The following is a 20,496-nucleotide window of genomic DNA, read 5'->3' as shown; positions in this document are numbered from 1 at the left end:
AAACATCATCTTTCCCTGTTACTTCACATCAGAGAGGGTTTCATTCCAGAGGGTGCAAAGGCTGCTACTAATCTCCTTTTGGCAATGGAAATTTTCTCTATCCTAAGGAGTTCAGTGCCTCTGAGAGTTTGTTGCCATGGCTTCTCTGCAGACAGTGATTGTTTGATTGTTTGTTTGTATGGTGTTTACATTGCATAGAACCAGTGGTAATTCAGCAATGGGACCAACAGCTTTACGTGACTTCCAAACCACGTCGACAGTGAAATCCCGTTACCAGAAATGCACATCTCTGACCCAGATGTTCATGATTTGACCTGTGGTTGTACACATTAAGATTGCTGACAGGTGTCCTCTCTCAGTGAGAAGAACTTAAGGCAGAGACCAAGCTGCCTAATGGTTCTTGTGAATATGTAGTTACATGAAGTGGGTCACAAATGTGTAGTTACACATGAAGTGGGTCACAAAAGAAACTTCCTCGGTATCTCGACCATGAGTGTTGGTAGATGTGTGTACCACTTGGCATATGGCCAACAAGGTGCCATTCAAATCATCTATTGCAAAGCCAACCAGGCAGCTAAAATATCCAAAAAGTCCATTTACAGACTGAAATGTCATTATCTTGTAAACAGTATTGTCTCTCTCCCAAAAGTGAGAAATTCTTTCTTATGAGCATGATAAAAGTACACATGACCATTACACTTTGTTCAGTGATATAGGCATACAAACCCCAAGCACATATAAGGACTTATAACAGCACAACCAAAATTTCCATACAGATTTTAATTAAATTAACCAGAAAACAAACTCCAAACCCCTCCACATTCAAGAGAAATAACAGTTGAAAAAATGGGGCAAAGGGCACTCTTCACTTAAGTCCACCAAAACTCATCCAGCTCATCTTAACTTCAGCATTTTAATTTACTAATGATTCACCAATGTCCCTCTGCCCAACTTGAAATTTAAAAACGGTAATTGGTTTGCAATTAATAAAGAAAGTTTTAAAAAGGTAAAATGTAAAATTTTTTATATAAAGTTCAATGTTATTAAATAAAAGTTAAAATTTTTATACAAAAGTTCAGGGTTATTAAATAAAAAAAATGTTGAGATAAATGATAAATAAGGAGTACACTACAATCACATACTATCAAGGAGATATTACAATATCAATACATAAAGCCAAATTTTCAACAATACATATTCGAATAGTCCCACACAATTACAATCCAAAGATTACACCATCCAGTAACTTATAAGTGTGAATGCATTACCAAAAAGAAATTGAAGAAATAAAGTTGACATGAAATAGTAAATGCACATTTTTGTCATATAAAATGTTTAAAAATTAGATAAATTAGATAAAATTTGGACATATTGTCTTGCAACTATAGCAAAGTTAAAAAAAATGGGGAGAAATGTACAATATATTGCTAAAATCTTTTATCTTTTTACAGGTGACCGACGACTTGATCCTAATGCAAAACTTCTGACCATCTACCAAGATAATCCTAATGCTGAATTCTTAGTGAAATGCCATCATCCAGGTGGTGAGCCATTTCGAAAAAGTTCTCTTAAATCTTGAATTGGACTTTATTAGTGTTTGTTGCTCATACACATATTTGCTGTACTGTCTTCAGCCTCACATCAGTTCTATTAAAGCTCAATTCACATCAAAACACCGGGTGGTGGTTATATTGAAAACCTACTTATTGCCAGTTTCAGACCAATAGTGAGATGAAAAATTTTTGAAGTACTATTTACTGTTGGCCTGATGTTATGTTACATTATAAGAGCATCTAACATGTGTGATATACTACACTATATACTAATTGCAAAAGCACACAACAATGTAAATAAGATGCAATATGAATCCTCGAGTTCTATGGCAACAAATTTGCAGTGGAACTCTAGAAGGGCAGTTGGTGTGAGCCCCACAACATATATTTGGAGAAATTTCTTTAATACTGTAAATGGAATGTTTGCCATCCTCAGGAAGTCTAACTCTAAGTACTTAAGTTGCTTTAATTAAGTATGAAAATAAGTTGCTTTAATAAACTATGACAATAAATGAGAACCCTGAAGAGATCAAGTCACACTTATAAATATAAATCTTGTACAGTAGACTGTGAAGTTGTTTGAATGAACTATGTAGATAATCAAAGGAGTTATGCTAAGTTTTATTATACTGTATATTCAACAATTTTTCCCGACAGCTAGTCAAACCTGTATATTTTACAAAGCTATTTCTGTAAGGTGTTTATATAACTGATATTTTTAGTCTATAAAAATCTACAGTAAACCTAATAATGGTATGTTTTCTTTAATACAATATACGTATATAATTTATAGTGCAAAAAATATTTCAGAAGGTGCATTCCAACATGGAATTTCAAATAGGTGCATTCCAATATGGAATTTCAAATAAATTACATGACCACCAACATATGGGAAAGTTTAAATGTTAAGCTAATACTGTATGCAAAAAATTGCTAAATTCATGTTATTGTATAAAAAAAATTCCAATGTGTAATATAAAAGATTTCAGTGAATTCATAGGTCAAGATATGGAAATTTGACTTATTAATACTTTGAACACTGTCTTTTTTCTTTTTTTCATAAATAGAATTTTAAGTAACTTTTCATTCTGCACTTAACCAAGTTATGATAGGTTCAGATCTGTCATTTTCTTGAGGTGCTACTCCCCACCCTTTGCTCACAACATGAAAATGAAATACTGGATAAATAAAAGGCAAAACTGAGAATGAGAGTTAAATGCATCAAAACATCTAGCATACATATATGACCAAATTATGGTAAGAAGTTTTGTGGGTATTAATTTTTACAGGAAAATAATTTAGACTGTGTAATCTAGCTAAAATTTTAAAATAAAATCCTTGTACGGTTCATGTTGCTTTATGTAAACAGTGATTTAGTAACCTTACCATGAAAAGCAATTAGATTACCTGGGTCTCGCCCAAACCAGGTAGCCTAATAGAATATTCTGCATACAACTAGCAACTATGTATGTAGTTGTCTACTCCACTTTCTAGAAGTTTGTAGGGTAAATTTATGGAAATAATCCTGAATTTTGTCTAATGCCATCTGGATGATTTGTGTTAAAAATACTCAAAACAATTGTACATTAGGATCCTAGTGTGATTTTATCAGTCATGTTATATAGCTTTTATTTAAGATTACAATTTTATTATAAATCATTTTGTGAGAAGAAAATATGTATAATTAACAAAATTTATTAGGGTAACTGCTAAATTCTACACAGCTAGATATGTTACTATAAAATTTGATGAACTTAATAATGCATGCAGCAATAACCACTTAGTTTCAAGTGGTTTGAAAATTATCCTTGTATGAAAGCCATACAAAATTTTCTGGATGGCGCAAAAGTCTTAGGATTCTTTATATAGAAATCAAATTGCTCACAAAATTCACGAGTTCATTTTTCTGCTCATTCAGAAACCCATTTAATTTTACAGCTTTTCAATTCTGTAATGGGTTACTTATCTTCATAAACTTAAGGTGTAATTGAATACCTCTAATATAATAACTTTCTTTTTATACTTGTAACTTTTGTACAGAAATAACTTGTATCAACTGTCCCCTCTTAATGTACAGAATAAGTCTCTGGACATAAGATCATGTTTTAAATCATTGTGTGTGTGTGTGTGTTTGTGAAAAAGTTGCCCTTTCATGTTATCTGTATATAGTTATGAATTATACAATTATGAGAAAAATTGCTTTTTAATTTATCCTCAATTTTGTAACACTTACTTCATGATAATTACATATCTAAGGCACTAAGAGTTCACTTGGAACTTCACTGAGGAATCATAATAACTTGACAGAAAAAATTATAATAAGACTGTAAGCCCCACAAAAAAATGATAGCTAATAGCAATCCTAAAAAAAAAATTTCTTTGTCATGCTGTGAACGAAAGATTCACACTTGGTAGTCTCGAATACATTCACAAGAGAAAATGAATAAAACATATCTAAATTTCTACCATAGAAGTATCACAATTTTTTAAAGTAAAACCTTTTCCTAACTACACAAACCTAGGTCTTTTACAATAAGAATTACTTAAGGTGAACCCTGGACGCGGCCGCTGAACTTGCAAACAAAGCAGTGCGGTAGTTAACTACCGTCCTGTTGTTGGCTATGCCAAGACTGGTGACAAGTGAACACTTTGGTTTCGGCCCAGGTAACAGATTGAGGGGTAGCATGAGGTGGGCAGTATGTGTAAAGGACCTAGGTTTGTATAGTTAGGAAAAATACAATTTACTTTAAAAAACTGTGATTTGTTCCTGCACGGTATACAAACCATCGGTCCTTTACAATAGGAAGACTCACTGATTGGTGGGAGGAATCTGAATGAGCTTCTGAACCAAATGGAGTTCAGCCTACCTAGGCTCCTCTCCTGATCTTTAGAGCACGGGAGAGGGACCTGCCACGGACCTCTGATCAGAGTTAGGGAACTGCGAGATCAGAGGCAGTCTTCTGGGCTTTTCCTTAAGGAGTGAAACACAATTCGCACTTAGGGGAAAGTGAAGAACCATATGTTGAAGACAATAAGGCAAAAACAAAGCAAGGGGTTTGTCTTATGTTGGGGACCCCCTATTTCCCGCCTTGCAAGGGAATGTGCTTCTATTGCTAAGGAAGGAATAGAAAAGGTACTCAAAGGAGTGTCTTACCTGCATCCGTGCTCGGTCCAGCATGTAACGGTCCGCGTACTCTGCCCGAAGGGAGAGTAGGATGAAAGGAAAGGAGAGCCAGTCACTCCACAATCGTATACAATCATACCATACAACAAGACCAGATGCTAACCTGTCCTGTTGTTGAGCAGCCACTGCTGGTTCCAAGGAGGTGTCCAAGGACTTTTGGGCAACATCCTGAAGATAAAATGAGAGGTGAAGGTAGTCTGGCGTGCCCAGACCCCTGTCTTCAAAACCTGTTGAGCCAACAGGTTCTTCTGGAAAGTGAGGGAAGGGGCAATACCCGTGACTTCGTGAGCTCTCAGACGAAGGGGACTGGTGTCGTCGCCTGCAGCAGAGTATGCCTTCCTGATCGTCTCACGAAGCCGAGATAGTGCTCTTGGACACCTCTTTTTTGGAACCCCCAGTGCTAACGAAGAGTCGTCGACATTCGGGCTGAAGATGTCGAATCCTCTTCAGGTAGTGCCGTAGCGCATCTCGTCTGGGTCATCATCAACAGTCACTGAGGGAGGGTATAGAGAAGGACTCGAATTGAGTGTCAGGGACTGCAGGATTCTGAGTCTTCACTATGAATTCCAGGACAAATTCTAGCGTCACCGATCCCCACCCCCTCATGTGTTTCACAAAGAAGGAAAGTCTGTGGAGTTCGCCTACTCTCTTCGCTGATGCCAGCGCCAGCAAAAAGACGGTCTTGAGAGTCAGATCCCTGTCTGACGCCTCTCGGAGTGGCTCATACAGGGCATGAGTCAGGCTCTGCAGCATGAGAGTCATGTCCCATGCAGGAGGGCTGAGGTCCCTGGGTGGGCAAGACCTCTCGAAGCTCCTCACGGGGAGAGAAATCTCAAAAGAAGAGATATTTTTCCCTTTCAGCTTGAGGACCAAGGCTAAAGCCACCCTATAGCCTTTTGCAACTGAAACGGAGAGAAGCTTCTCTCGACGAAGGTAGACTAGGAAGTCTGCACCCTGCTGAATAGTGGCTCTGATCGAAGAGATACCCCGTCTACGACACCAACTACAGAAGACGGCCCACTTCCCCTGGTAAACAGCCGCAGAGGACTTCCTGAGGTATCCAGCCATCTCTGTTGCGCTGCTCGGCACGAAAAGCCTCTCGCTCGCAAGAGATAGTGGATAGCCTCCAAGTGTGAAGACACAGGGACTCCACTGCTTGATGGAACCGTTCTAAATGTGGTAGTGACAGCAGGTTGTCCCACGGGGAGATCTTTCTCAGTGCCTTGGCAAGAAGATTCAGAAGGTCGGGTTGTCAAACGGCTTGCAGCCATTTGAGTGCCACCATAATCATTCTCAGATTCTGCGTGATCCGCACCCTGTTGAGCACAACGCGAATCATACAGAACAGAGGAAAGGCGTATGCTTCCAGGTTGTCCCAAGGATGTTGGAAGGCATCTTCTGCTGCTGCCCACGGGTCTGGTACAACCGGGCAAATCTCCACCTTCCTGTAGTACTGGGTGGCGGACAAGTCTATGACTGGACGCTTCCATAGACTAAAGAGCCTTTCCGCTACGTCCTGGTGTAGGGACCACTCAGTTCCTACCACCTGATTCTGGCGGCCGAGCTTGTCTGCCACTACATTCCTCTTGCCTGGAATGTACCTGGCTGACAGCTCCACTGCGTGAGCCAAGGCCCACTCATGCACCTGCATTGTCAACCTCGAGGGAGGCAAGTCCCCTTTGCTTATTGATATATGCTACCGCCGTGGTGTTGTCGCTCATCAACATCACAGTGTCCCATCTCTTGCTGCTACCGTGTCTATCAGCGTGCCAAGATACAATGTCCTCTGCTTGAGTTCGAGATCTGACTTCTCCAGGTTTATCAGGATCCTGAGATCCCGACAAACCTCAAGGAGTCAATCCCTGTCCTGCAGCAACTGCGAGCGAGTGCTCGCCAGGACCAGCCAATCGTCGTGATACCTCAAGAGATGTATCCCGTTCGAATGTGCCCAAGCTGAAACCAAGGTGAACACTCTCGTGAACACCTGGGGAGCTGTCGACAGTCCAAAGCATAGAGTCTTGAACTGGTAGATTTTCTCCCCAAGGACGAAGCTGAGATACTTGCAGGAAGACCTGTGGATGGGTATTTGAAAATACATATCCTTCAGGTCCAACATAAGCATGAAGTCATTCTCCCTGATGGAAACCAGCACTGAACGCGCTGTTTCCATCTTGAACAGAGTCTGGCGAACAAATTGGTTCAGGAGAGAGAAGTCTACAACTGGTCTCCATCCCCCCGAAGCCTTCTCTACCAGAAAGATTCGGCTGAAAACCCCAGAGACCCATCCGACATGACTTCTAGAGCACTCTTCTCCAACACTGCTTGCACTTCCTGCAGCAATGCCAGGCGTCTCTTGGATCCCACTACGTAGGATCGAAGCCGGACCGGATGGTTGTGAGGGGTGGCGGAGACTCTAAGGGTAGTAGATAGTCCTCCCAAAGGAGATTCAATACCCAGGTCTCCACTCCGTATCACTGCCAAGTTGCCCAATGGCTTGATAGGCAACCCCCCACCAGTGGCAGCAGCTGGAGGGAAACGCCGGTCCTAGCATTTCCCTTTGGTCTTCTTCCCTTTCCTTCCTCGTCCTGGTTGGAAATCAGTCTGAAAAAGATGGGAAGTCTTGGACTTGGGGGCGGAAGAAGAAGGCTAGGTAACAGTTCCTCTGGCTCCCTTCGAAGCAGAAGCTTTCTTAGGAGCCAAGGTAGTGCTAGCCCAACTCAAACGTCTGGCTGCAGCAGGACGCCAAGGCGCAGAAGCTTTCGCTACTACCTGGTGGACAAGCCAGTCCTTAACCTCATCCCGTCGCTTGTCCACTGCAGCATCTACCTGCTCTCTATCAAAGAGAGAGGCAGCACCCAGCAACGGTCCGTTGAACAAGGCCAAGACTGACTCTGAGCCGAGAGGGCGGCGTCACGCCTCGAGCACCAGGTTCGTCCACAGTCTCTCAAAAGCCGGAAGCAGCAGCAACTCTGGACACTGTGAAAGAGCACAGGTCCAACCAGGAGACTGCTTGAAGAGCCGCCATGGCAGTGGCTTCCAATGTTTGTTACTGTGAGAGCGAGACTTTCCCTGCAGTCAGGTGTTGCAGTGACAGACCCGGACCGAGGTGAACCAGGACTGGGTCAACCTGCTTAGTTGGTAGAGGCCTATCTGATGTGTGTAGAAGCGCCTCTAGCAAGGTAGAGGAGGAGGAAGCAGCCGGTCTGAACGGCTGGATCTAAGGGAATTCTCCTGTCCGGAGACTAGATCATTCACCTGACCCAGCATGCTCATGGCCAACATCAACCAAGGTAGTCCCGTCGAAGCCTTGGGTTCCTTCTTGGGACCCCAAAAGGATTCGAGGCGAGTGGGACTATCTCCTGAAGAGGATTGATTTATTGATTGATTGATGCAAAAAAGTACCATGGCGTCCCAACAACTTAGGTCATCGACGCTAGAAATATGCCGTTATGTAATTAAAATTAAATAAATAATAAATAGGTAAAAAAAAAATTTTAAATGTTCTTATATACACTTAAGTTTCAAGTATGATATCATTTATACTTTACTATAAAAAGTTATAACTTTTGTAGGAAGCCTGCTTCCTCCACAAACCTAAAATTACCACTCGCCTGACTAATAATATTCCTTCCAAGTACCCTGGAGAGAAGGCATTAACCTTCCTCATTACGGCACTCTGAGAGGAAACGCTCTCTTTTGTCCTGAAGACTGAGACACTCGACCAGCAAGTGTCGCACAGTCAGAGGAACTAGGCAGTCATCACAGAATGGCTGGGGATGTCCAGCCATTAAATAACCTTGTGTTAAGTGTGAGTGGCCAATTCTTAAGCGGCAAAGGGCCGTTTCCCATCTCCTTGACATTTTGCTGTAATTAAAAGGAATTGCTGATCTTGTAATTTCCAACATCTTTTGATTGCTTTCTACTAAATTCTCTCATTTATTTTGCCATTTCTCTCTGGCTTTTTTTTGTATGTAAGGGAAAAAATCTCTAAATGGTAATGCAATATTTCTTTGTGGACCATCATGAATAGCCCTTTTTGCTAGCTTATCAGCCTTTTCGTTTCCAGCTACTCCTGTGTGTGCTGGTACCCAACAGAAGTTTACGGTTCTCCTTTTTCGGCTAACTAAAAACAACCATTCTAAAATCTCTAAAATCACAGGATGTTTTGAATAAAAATTCATGGCTTGAATCGCACGTAGAGAATCTGTGAAAATAATAAAACTGTTATCGTCACAAAGTAAAATTTTCTTAATTGAAACTAAAATGGCATACAACTCAGCTGTAAAAATGGAGCAACAATTTGGTAATGATCCGCAGATTTCAAAATTTGGAAAAACTGCTCCATAGCCAACACCAGTATCAGATTTGGAACCATCAGTATATATACTGATATCACTTTCATGCTGAGATGCAAGCTCTAAAAAAGTAAGTCGCATCACTCCCTCTGATATATTCTTCTTGGATGAATGAAAGCAGTTACAATATGTAATATAAGGTAGCTTCCAAGGTGGGATTACTGAAAACTTGAAAGACAGAACACGAGTAATGGTTGTTTAAATTGGTCATGATTTCCCGTACTCTGAAGGCAAATGGGTGTGGTATTTTTGAATGGTCTCTAAAATAAGGAAAATATCTTTCATTTCTGACTGCAATGCAAGCTAAAGAATTTGGAAGTCTCTGGAACCTAATCCACTTAGCACCAGCAAAGTCTGGAAATGGAGATCCAGAGGAAGCTCTCCAGCATCCACTAACATACTTTCAATGGGAGAGGATCTAAAAGCTCCTGTAGAAATCCAAATGCCTGTATGATGAACAGAGTAAAGAGCTTTTAATTTATACAGAGGGGCAGATGTGAACACTTCGCAACCATAAGCTAACTTTGGTAAAATAATAGCTTTGTATAATCTGAGGAGCTGTGTTCGGTCAGCACCCCATGAAGTATGAGATAATACTCTTAATAGATCTAGTGTCTTTACACATTTTGTTTTCAAGTAAGATGTATGGGAAGACCAATTAAGCTTGTTGTCAAATATTAGTCCAAAGAATTTGGTTTCTGTCTTACAAGGGATTTGTTGTCCATTTATAAATAAATCAGGATCGGGATGGGGTCCTCTTAGGCGGCAAAAGTGTACTATTACAATTTTGGTGATAGAAAATTTGAACACTTTCTCAGCCCATGTGACAACTTTGTTAATACTGAGTTGTAATTGTCGCTCTGCTACTGCCATCTTTGAGGATGCAAATGACAAGGAGAAGTCATCCACAAACAGTGTATAAAAAATATCTTTAGAAATTATCTTAGCAATGCCATTAATTGCTAATGCAAAAAGGGTGACACTTAAGACACTACCTTGAGGCACTCCTTCTTCTTGGTAATGAATTACCGACATTGTTGCTCCAACTTGCACCATAAATCTTCACGTTTTTAAAAAGGATTTAATAAAAATTGGTAGTTCTCTCAAATCACAATCGTACAAATCTTGTAAAATTCCTTGCCTCCATGTAGTATCATAAGCTTTTTCCAAATCAAAAAAGACTGTAATATGATGTTGCTTATTTGCAAAAGCTTCACAAATAGAGTTTTCCATTCTTATTAAAACATCTGTAGTAGAGTGCCTATTTCTAAAACCACATTGGGCTCTGGAGAGGAGATTATTGCGTTCCAGATACCACACTAAACGAGTATTGACCATTTTTTCCATAACTTTACAGAGACATGATGTTAAAGCAATAAGTTGGTAACTGCTTGTTAACAGGCTATCTTTTCCCGGCTTAGCAAATGGTAGAATCCTTGCTAATTCCCACACTAAGGGAAATAGGTGTTCTCTAAAAATTCTATTTATTATACTAAGGATAAACAACTTAGTACAGTCTGGAGTGTGTCTTATCATAGCATATGGGATATCATCGGGACCAGGAGCTGTGTCATTAGAATTTTTCAGAGCAGATTCAAATTCTTTCATTGTAAATGGTATGTTATACGATTCCTCTTTAGTAGGTGTGAAATCTATGCTTTTTTGTTCCTCCCTCCGTCAGTATTCTGCATAAGGTTTATCATCACATTTCTTTGAAACCTCTGCAAAATGACTGGCTAGCTTATCTGCAACAATCTGAGGATCAGCAACCTTGGTATCATTGATTTTTAGTACTGGTGGTTTTGATGGGATGTATTTACCTTCTATTTTTCTTACTTTCTTCCATACTAAAGTAAGAGGAGTTTTGGCATTTATTGAGCTTATGAATATTGTCCAACAGCTTTTTCTGGATAGCTTAATTTTGAGCCTAAACAGGGCTCTTGCCTTGCAATACTGTACTTTGTAGTGATCGCATTTATGCCTTTTATAGCGTGTTTTGGCAACTCTCAGTGCTCTGTGTGTCTTACGGCATTCCCTGTCCCGCCATGGAACAGGTTTGTGCACAAAATTACCAGACGTTCTTGGGATTGATTGGAGGCCTGCTACAAATAACGTAGTATTAATCATTTCAATAGCATCATCTATTATTGGGAATTCAGTAAAAGTATGCCATTTGGCTTTTCCTATATTCCATTTTGGCAGTGTAGATATTGGAGGACTTTGGGGAATACTAATAATTGGGAAGTGGTTACTGGTATGACGATCATCCATTACCTCCCAACTAAAGTCAATAATTGAATCTTCACTGCATATTGATAAATCAATTACCGATAAGGTTCCAGTTTGTATGTGGAAATGGGTTGGTTCTCCAGTATTTAATATCCCTACATTTAAGTTATTAATTATTGAGGTTAGATGGTTTCCTCTCTGGTTGCTGACTATATCACCCCACATGGGGTCTCGAGCATTCATTCCACCTAATATCAGATATGGTGTAGGTAGCTGGTTAACCAGTGAAGTAAAGTCTTCACTAGGAAAGGCAATACCAGGAGGTAAATACACACAGCATATGGTGTATTTTTGTTCTAAAAATACTTGTATAGCTACTGCTTGCAATTTAGTTTGTATTTGAAAGCTGGTATGTGGGATGTCATTGCGGATCATAAGTAGTGCACCCCCATGGCTTTTGTTGTTAGGAGTATTTTCTGAATGGTATGGAGAAAATTCCTTTGGACAGGGAATGTTATGATTGCCCAACATAGTTTCTTGAAGTGCAACACAAATTGGATTAAAGTCATGAATTAGTACTTTTAATTCTTCCCATTTACTTCTAAGTCCTTGACAATTCCATTGAATGATGGATGAAACTGTTATCTTTTGGGTCCTCTGACATTGAGGTGTCTTTGAATTAATTTTGGGGATCTTTTGTCCAGAGATTGGGATGATCTCTTGGAATCTCCCAACTTTTTTTTCAGTGGGGGAGAGAACTGGTGGAGACTCATCTTTTGTTGACAAGTCCTTTCCCATATATGATGATTTTAAGGGGTGGTGCCCAGTCTTTAAAGTGACAGATGGGCTGCAGGAATTTGAAGGAGGAGCTGCTGGCTCCTCTGTCTTTGGTGGTATGTTTTTATTGGAGTCTCCAGGAAGAAGTAATGGAGTGGCTAATAGCTCCTCAGAGGTATATGGTAAGGCTGCCATTGGCAGCTCTAACGTTGATGTTGGAGATGGAGTCAAAGGACCATCTAGGGTGGAGGAACTTCGTTCCTCTTGAGAACTCAATGGATCTGAGATGGTCTTAAAGCTGTCTCCTCTAGAGTTTAGGCTTTTACTATCTGGAAGTATAATACAGTCATCACTTCGAGATCTCTTGTTCAATTGAGTTCTAGGATTTGAGTTATTATTTGATGATTTTTTTCCAATTTCCCTTCTTTTGGTGACTGTAGCAAAGGTGCGAATTCCTGGGTTAAAGCTGCTTGCTACCTTCTGTTTTGCTTCAAAGAAACTAATACGTTCCTTGGTCTTGACAGCCATTATTTCTTTTTCAAAAAGATATCTCTCGCATTTTTTATCTGATGCATTGCTACATGGTCCATGTGACTCCTGTCCACAGTTTACACATATTTCAACCGTCCACAGTTTACACATATTTCAACCTCACCCTTTGCTTTTCTACGGCAGGATGTATTTACATGGCCATACATTTGGCAGTGAAAACATCGCCTGGGTGAAGGGATATATGGCCTAACTTTAGATTGATACAAAGCCACTGAAAGTATCTCTGGGAGTTTCAAGGAATCAAATGTTAATATTAATAAAGGTTGTGGACAGAGTACTCCATGTTCTTTTTTCCATTATTCTCTTGACTTCTATAACATTTTGATCTTTTAACTCTTTTAATAATTTCTCCTCAGAAAATTTCATTAGAGCTTTAGAGAAGATGACACCTGCACTGTTTATAAGTTTTATGAGGCTCACATTTAATCTTGTTACCACTAATTGTTTCAATTTCTTTCAACTTGCTGCTTTCTGATGGTGACTGTACCTCTATCAATAAATGGCCTTTGCCTAAGGAGGAAATTTTTGGCTTTCTGCCTAAACATGTAATTATTTCTCTATATATTTCAAAGATATCTGAATCTTCTATATTGCCTTCTTCTAAAGACAAAGTTAAAAATTTATCATATGAAGCAGGCTCAAACACACTTCAACTGACCTAAGCTTCCTATTTTTTTTCCTTGTTTAGATTTTTCCTCCTTAACCCAAGACTATACTGGTTTGGGGGAGTATAAGGGGCCATTGTTACTAAACTAGATCCCTTTCCAAGAGGCTGTACCGTATTGTCCTTTTCCGAGCAAGAGTTTGTCAATGGTGTTTGGAGGTTTATATGGTTTGCCATACAGAGGATAATTAATTTCGTCCAGGCTAGGGTCCCTCTCACCAAGGAGGCCCAACTGGGGGAGGAGCAAAACTGTCACCCACAGAGGTAACTGCTCTGGGACCCTCACCTGGCCTGGATATACGCCAAACCCACGGTGCTTTAAGGGTCGTCAGTCAGTCGAGATCAGACCCAGCACTGTGGGTATGGCATGACATAAAAATTTCTCCTCGCTCGAACACGTCGGGTACTCTAGTTTTACGGGTGGAGTGGCATGCCGTCCAATTCCACCCTCCATCTAGTTAGAAGAGCAGTCAATTCAGTAATCCAATAACATGCCAAGATCATCAATGAAAGAAGAAAGGAAGGGGGAAAATTTATAGGAGGAGGAGTAAATGAGTTAAAGGTCCCAATGTTTAGTTAAAACCACAGCAGGGAGAGTAGGTTTAAGAGAGCATACTCTCTCTGCAGTGGATTCCTAAGCCCCCCACCTCGTCAAGGAGTTGGGATCAGGGGGCCTGAAGAGGATGTCATGGCTGCTTCCCCGAGATCGTTGTGCTGATGGATCAGCGCAACAATCTCTGCAAACGTCCTCTGCATTTTGGGGGTGTCCGAATCCCTTGGTAAAGGCTTAAGTCCTTCCAGGGATCGGTCTTCCCGATCTGCTCCTCTGTCAGGAGGAACCAAGCCAGACGCCTTCGATCCATACTCGACGACTTTGGCTTATGGTCGTTGGGGTCCTAGGACTCCAGGGACGTAGGCTGCCATCGCTGAATCCCGTGGAAAGGTCTCCATGGGGTTCCTACCATTCACCTCGCCTCTCCCGGTGTATCCCAAGGAAGTAAAGGGAATAGAGATGGATCGGATGTTTGCGCTCCTCCTAGCAGTGGTACTGCCCGGTGGGGTGAGCCATGCCCCTGTACCAACCGCGGTGGTGACAACGGTGTGTGTCTAGGAGGCAGCGATCGTACCGACAATGCAGACTCCTGAGGAGAATGCGACTGCTCTCGCCGCTCTGCAGCAGTGCTGGTAGGAACTGTGGTCTTCTTGCGAGCAGTGCTGGTGGGAACTGTGGTCTTCTTGCGAGCAGTGCTGGTGGGAACTGTGGTCTTCTTGCGAGCAGTGCTGCTGCTTGTGGAGACCCGGTTCCCTACCTGGCGAGAGCATGCATCCCCCTCACGACACGTCACAGTGCTCTTCGGGGCCGAAGCCCCTGATGAAGAGGACTGAACAGGGGACCTCTTCTTTCTCTCCCCCATTGCTCCTACTAATGGGGGAGGTGCAGCACTCACGAACGAGACCCCGACACGGCTCCGGTTCCTCTGGAGAGGGAGAGCCGACGGCCTTCCTCCTGGAGGAGGAATGCAGACCCTTAGAAGTTTCGAAGTGAGACTTCTTGGGGGGGGGAAGAGACGACCTTCTCCTTCTTAGGTCGAGCAACCCTCGGAGGAGAAGAGGAGGCAGACGAAGATGAAGACAATGACAACGAAGAGAAAGACGACGACACCTTCCTAGCTTTCTTCCTCCTCGACTTATTCTTCAACACCTCCTCCAGAATGAGACAAGGGCATTCCAAGGAACATCGGATACGGCAGGCTCGCATACTGGGGCCGTGGTCTCGCTGGGGGCAGGTCTGGGACTGGGCTCAGAAACATGAACAGCAGCCGGTTCGGGAACTACAGCAGGGCCGGCAGGCACGGAGGGGGCGAGTAAGTAGCAGGTCCCATCCTCAGCAGGGCCAGCATTGCTCTTACGTCTGGCGACATCAAAGAAGGCAGGAACCCAGGGGACGGCACTGGAAAGGCAAAGGAAGAGAGCTGATGCCTGCCACCCGAGGAAGCAGACACATTAGTAGGGTGGTGAGACATAGACCAGGTGCAGAGGAGCAGAGTAGCCAGGCTGGGTCAGGTTAGAGGTGGAAGGGGTAGAGACCAAGTGGGTGGCAGCGCTTGTTGGGGTACAGTTCAGGTGCGCGAGCAGCGCTGACACGGAAGGGGACCCCACAAGGCCCAGGGAAGCCCAAACCTGGTCTAACTCGAGCACAACACCTGCAGGGGGAATAGTTTGGTTAAGTGGAAGGGTCCATCCTTGATCCAGAGAAGGACCTTCGGGGCAAGGAGAGATCCCAAAAGGAGCATTGCTCGGGGCTGCCCCTAAAGCTTTTCCCTCCCCTTTCCCCCCCAACTCGTCGGCAAGGTAAGAGAAGAGAGAAGCTTCCCCCGGAGTGGTAGCAGCGAAAGTAGGCCAATTACAGGGGGACAAGAACGAGGCTGAAGGGTCAAGTACAGGAGTGGAAGGGGGCGAAACGCTCCCTGCAATGGCTTTTGGTCTCCTGGCCTAACGCCGCCTACCTGCGAACTTCTCCCACTGAGTGGCAGACCACCAACAACACTCCACACACTTGATTACACCATCACAACCAACTCCTCGGTATGAAGCACAAAACAGTATGAGGATCTACTTCGACCGAGGAGCAAATTCTGTAACACTTCTTGCTGTCTACCCCCAGGCAATGCCTGAAGGAAGTAGATGGCAACAAAGGCTGCAGAACAAGGAATTCCTGAGAATCCATTGAAAATCTCAAGCAAACCGTGAAAAACAGCAGAGAAAGAACAAAAAACAGGAAATTTCCCACCGGAAAAAAGTGAAGTCCAGCAGAAAGTCGGGCAGAGAGCACAGAGGAGCGTGCTCACACGACAACAACCGAAAGCAAAGTGTTCGCTCGCCACTGGTCTTGGCATAGCCAACAACTGGACGGTAGTTAACTACCGCACTGTCTTGTTTGAAAGTTCAGTGCCCGCATCCAGGCTTCACCTTAAATAATTCCTATTGTAAAGGGCTGACAGTTTGTATACCGTGAAGGAACAAATTAATAATATGTAGAATTTAGCACAAAAACAAAGGACATACAAATATGGTGCAGTATAATAAATTAACACATTCATCTGTGCAAAACGTGGTAGTACGATCACATCCCATTACAGGTCTCATTCAGTACCCCATCCCTCCCTACTGTGAACCCCCTAACTGACCGCCCACCAGAGGCAAGTTGGGATTTTAAAAACAAACAGAAAATCAAATACTTTAGGGTGACCTCGGAAACCAGGTTATGGTCAATAGTTCAACCAGTAGACGCCATACTTTGTACTAACACAAATTATAGAAATAACCACCACAGGAGGGATCTGAATGAATTCTATTCGAACATAATCTCCGCTATGCTTGCTTTGGGCAGGGCTGCTTTTAGATTTTGTCAAGGTAATTCTCATAATATGTATACCTGGATGGAATGACTTGGTTAAAGATCTGTATACATACTCACAAGAAATGTTTTTACTGTGGAGGCGCAAAATGGTTGCAGTTCAAACTTAACTCTTAAACACTACAGATTAAATAAAAAACAACTAAGAGCTGATGCAATGTTTCGAAACTTGGAATCTGGTGATTATCCTCGTCTTTGGAAAGATATTAAGTCCTTAAATCCCAAAACTAAAACACTATCAGAGTAGGGGAAGCAGTTGGTGACGAGGCTATCGAAAGTATGTGGGTTGATCACTTCAAGAATATCCTGAACTGCATAAATGATCAAGACTCCAGAAGGGATGTAGATAACCTCCTTACTGATAACATTCAATTTCATTTTGCAGATCGTATTATACCGGGTAACATCAGCTATGCCATAAACAGCCAACCTAATAATACATCGCCCGGCTGTGATGGTCTTCCTGCAGAGGCTTTCAAATTCTGCCATCCGATAATTTACATTTTGCTAGCTGTACTATTAAGTGCATAATAATTCACCAGTTTCTTCCAGACTCCCTACATGATACCATTAATCAAAAACATGCTAAAGGATGCAGCTGACCGTGGTAATTACCGGCCGATTGCAATCACAACGATCGCATCGAAGATACTTGAGTTGGTTCTTCTAGTGAGACTTCTCCCCTTTCTACACACCACTGACAACCAGTTTGGATTTAAAGCAAACCACTCAACCAACACCTGCATCTACATACTGAAAGAATTGCTGAACTATTACCTATCATCAGCCTTTCCTGTTTTGTGGATGTGAGAAAAGCATTTGACAGAGTATATTACCTGAAGCTGCATAAAAGAGGCTCACCTCTATATTTAATTGACATTTTATATTGCTGGTTCTCCACACAGCAATTCTGTGTCAAATGGGGTAACGTATTGTCATACACCTTCGGTTGCCTTAACGGGGCTCCAGCAAGGGGGCATTCTCTACCCATACATGTTTAATACGTACACAGATGCCTCGAATGTCAAAACTGAACTCGCTCCCAATCAGATGCACTGTCAATGAAACCACCATAAACAACCTGTTACGCCGACGACATAGTTTTGATTTCCCCATCAGTGTAAGGTCTCCAATGACTCCTTGACATTCTCCACAAATATGCAGAGGAATTTGATATCCTATACAACGAAACCATGACCCAGGGCATTTTGGTGCTCCCGAGATCGCTTAAGCATATTGCAGAACAAAAAATTTTCCTTGAAAATCATGGGCTGGAATTCGTGCATGAATTTCCGTATTTGGGTCACATTATCACGGACGACCTAAAAGGTACGGCAGACATAGAACAGAGGCGTTGTAAACTAGGCAACTGGCAACATGATTGCAAGGAGGTTTGCCTTCTGTCACCAAGACATGAAACTGCTGCTCTTTCACTCGCATTGCTACAGCATTTATGGGTGTTCCCTCTGGACGAACTAGTATACCCAAGAGACCATGAGATGTATCACTGTTGTGCACAATGACATTTTGAGACATCTCACAAACACTTTTTGCTACCACTCCGCCACACAGATGTCCATAGAAAACTGCCTAGACAACTTAAAAATCATCGTAAGGGGTACAATGTCCAGTGTGATGACCAGAGTGAGAAACAGCAGCAATTTGCTCAAACAAAGCATCCTACGGAGTGAAGCAAGAAGATCTACACTGTGGGAAAGATGGGAAAATGAGGCCTTTGTTCCGTAAAGGACTTAATCTTTGTATTGGCAAGGTGTCAACAGAATCTGTCATTATTATTATTATATTAATTTCTGATATTTTACTTTTTCATTATTACTGTGAGCACTATGAAGTTAGATTTTTCTACATTAAATTTTTGTATACGTATAGCCCTCTGGACCTGACTACTATAACCACCTAAGCGCATTGGTTCCCAACCGGTGTGCTGTGAGATCTTTTGAAGGTGCCGCCAAAATTCTGGGGAAAAAATTTCACTAACGTCACTCTTTCTTGGCGGGAGAGGGGGAGGGAGGGAGGGGACTACCGAGATAGCGGAGGGTCCTTCTCCACCCCAACTGTTCCTCAATGAGGGTTGTGGACTGACACATATAACACACAATACAGGACAGGGCGCACAGCGAGTCGCCAGTCACCACTCGTCAGCATGTCTCAGCATTGATTGGTGACGCAAAGGAGGCAGGAGGTATGTATTGCTAACTAGCTGAGTTCGCAAGCTGTTCATTTATCTTTACCTTTTTTTATGAATTAATTACGAAGTATTAGTGATGAGTTTATGCTTTGTAACACTGAAAACAAAATTTTATAATTTTCTCCTGTAATACCAAATGCAAACACATTGTAAATTTGTGATCATTTGCAATTCTTGTGATAAGCTAAAACTGTTTGTTGCTTTCTACCTAACTATCACAAACTAATTTAAGCCTCTATTTTTTTCTTTTCTTTCAATTTACGTCTTACCTGATAGCGTCAAGAAAGAAGGATGGATAAGTTCATTGTGAGGAAGTGAAAAGTACAGGAAGATGAATCTCAAGACCAAATGGTGTTCCTGGTCCATCTGAATCAAAATGCAAAAAGGGGAAATGCGCATCTCCCTCGAAGAAAAGGACATATATTGATGCCTATTTAGCATATGGTTTTACTTCAAACACTAATGAAGATAATCCGCGCCATGTGTGTTTAGATTGTGGAGCTACACTCAACAATGAGGCCATGGTACCTAGTAAGCTCAAGCGGCACCTTAATATAATAGCAGACACCCTTTTGTGTCACAGAAGCACGTGGCATATTTTTCTCGTTTGTTAGAAGGGCAAAGTAAGGTGGCTACTAAAATGGTCAAGAAGATATCAGTAGCTGACACTGCTCTTGAAGCTTCCTTCAGAGTAGCAGAGCTGATAGCAAAGAAAATGAAGCCTCATACAATTGGTGAAGAAATCATTGGTCCTGCAGGCAACATTTGTAGAAACAATGCTTGGCAAAGAAGCTCAGGAACAGATTTCGAAAGTACCTCTTCCCAATAACACAATCAGCCGTAGGATATCTGAAATGTCAACAGATATTAATGAAGAAGTTGTGAAGCAGATAAAATCAAATAAAAAATTTGCATTGCAAGTACATGAGAGTACTGACATAGCTGAAAATGCCAACTGCTTGGGTGTTGCAAATTCATTGACAAGGATATTGTGGAGCAGTTTATGTTTTGCAAAGAATTACATACTACAACTGCTGGAGAGGATATCTTTGCATCTGTAAATTCGTACCTCACTGAATATGGTCTTTCATGGAATTACTGTTTGGAATATGTACTGGTGGTGCACCAGAGAAAGCTGAAATCATGGAAGTAGGCTGTTCAGAAAGACGATGTGTCAAACTTCCCTTCTCTTCAACAACCAGGATATAACGGTCTTGGAACTGTAAAAAATCTGATTCTTAATCACTTGGAACAGCTGAGAAAAGCAGTTGATAAGTATTTTCCATCGCTTTCTACAGAGAAACTCGAATGAATTGTATCACCCTTCGAACTGGCTGACATGGCTGAAGAGCTGGACGTCATGGCAATAGAACATGATGAATTTCTTGATATGTCTGCTGATTCGACACTGAAAGTCAAATTTGAGAAGTGACGTGACACTGGCAGCTTTTTTGGCATGGAACACTGGGGTAATATCCTAATTTGGCTAAGAAAGCTATTTCTCTACTTTTGCCCTTCTCCACATCATATTTGTGTGAGCAGGCATTTTCTGACA

The 20,496-nt window shown here is 41.9% G+C and overlaps 1 protein-coding gene and 1 long non-coding RNA gene across 6 annotated transcripts in view; one reads left to right on the top strand and one right to left on the bottom strand.

Annotated features, from left to right (window-relative positions):
• Window positions 1-3,704, top strand: part of LOC135217968 (rho GTPase-activating protein conundrum-like) — a 355,231-nt gene extending 351,527 nt beyond the window's left edge. For all 5 annotated transcript variants that reach the window (XM_064254091.1, XM_064254087.1, XM_064254088.1 and 2 more), the window contains one exon: window positions 1,452-3,704. In XM_064254091.1, the coding sequence (XP_064110161.1) occupies window positions 1,452-1,579 (128 nt within the window). In that variant the 3' untranslated portion in view covers window positions 1,580-3,704. The remainder of the gene's footprint in view (window positions 1-1,451) is intronic.
• Window positions 1-20,496, bottom strand: part of LOC135217971 (uncharacterized) — a 39,551-nt gene that overhangs the window by 8,778 nt on the left and 10,277 nt on the right. The window lies entirely within an intron of this gene.

The sequence above is a fragment of the Macrobrachium nipponense genome, chromosome 9 (genome assembly GCF_015104395.2).
Source record: "Macrobrachium nipponense isolate FS-2020 chromosome 9, ASM1510439v2, whole genome shotgun sequence".
Taxonomy (NCBI): domain Eukaryota; kingdom Metazoa; phylum Arthropoda; class Malacostraca; order Decapoda; family Palaemonidae; genus Macrobrachium; species Macrobrachium nipponense.
The sequence above is the reverse complement of the archived record's forward strand: the minus strand, read 5'-3'. Positions and strand labels throughout refer to the sequence as shown.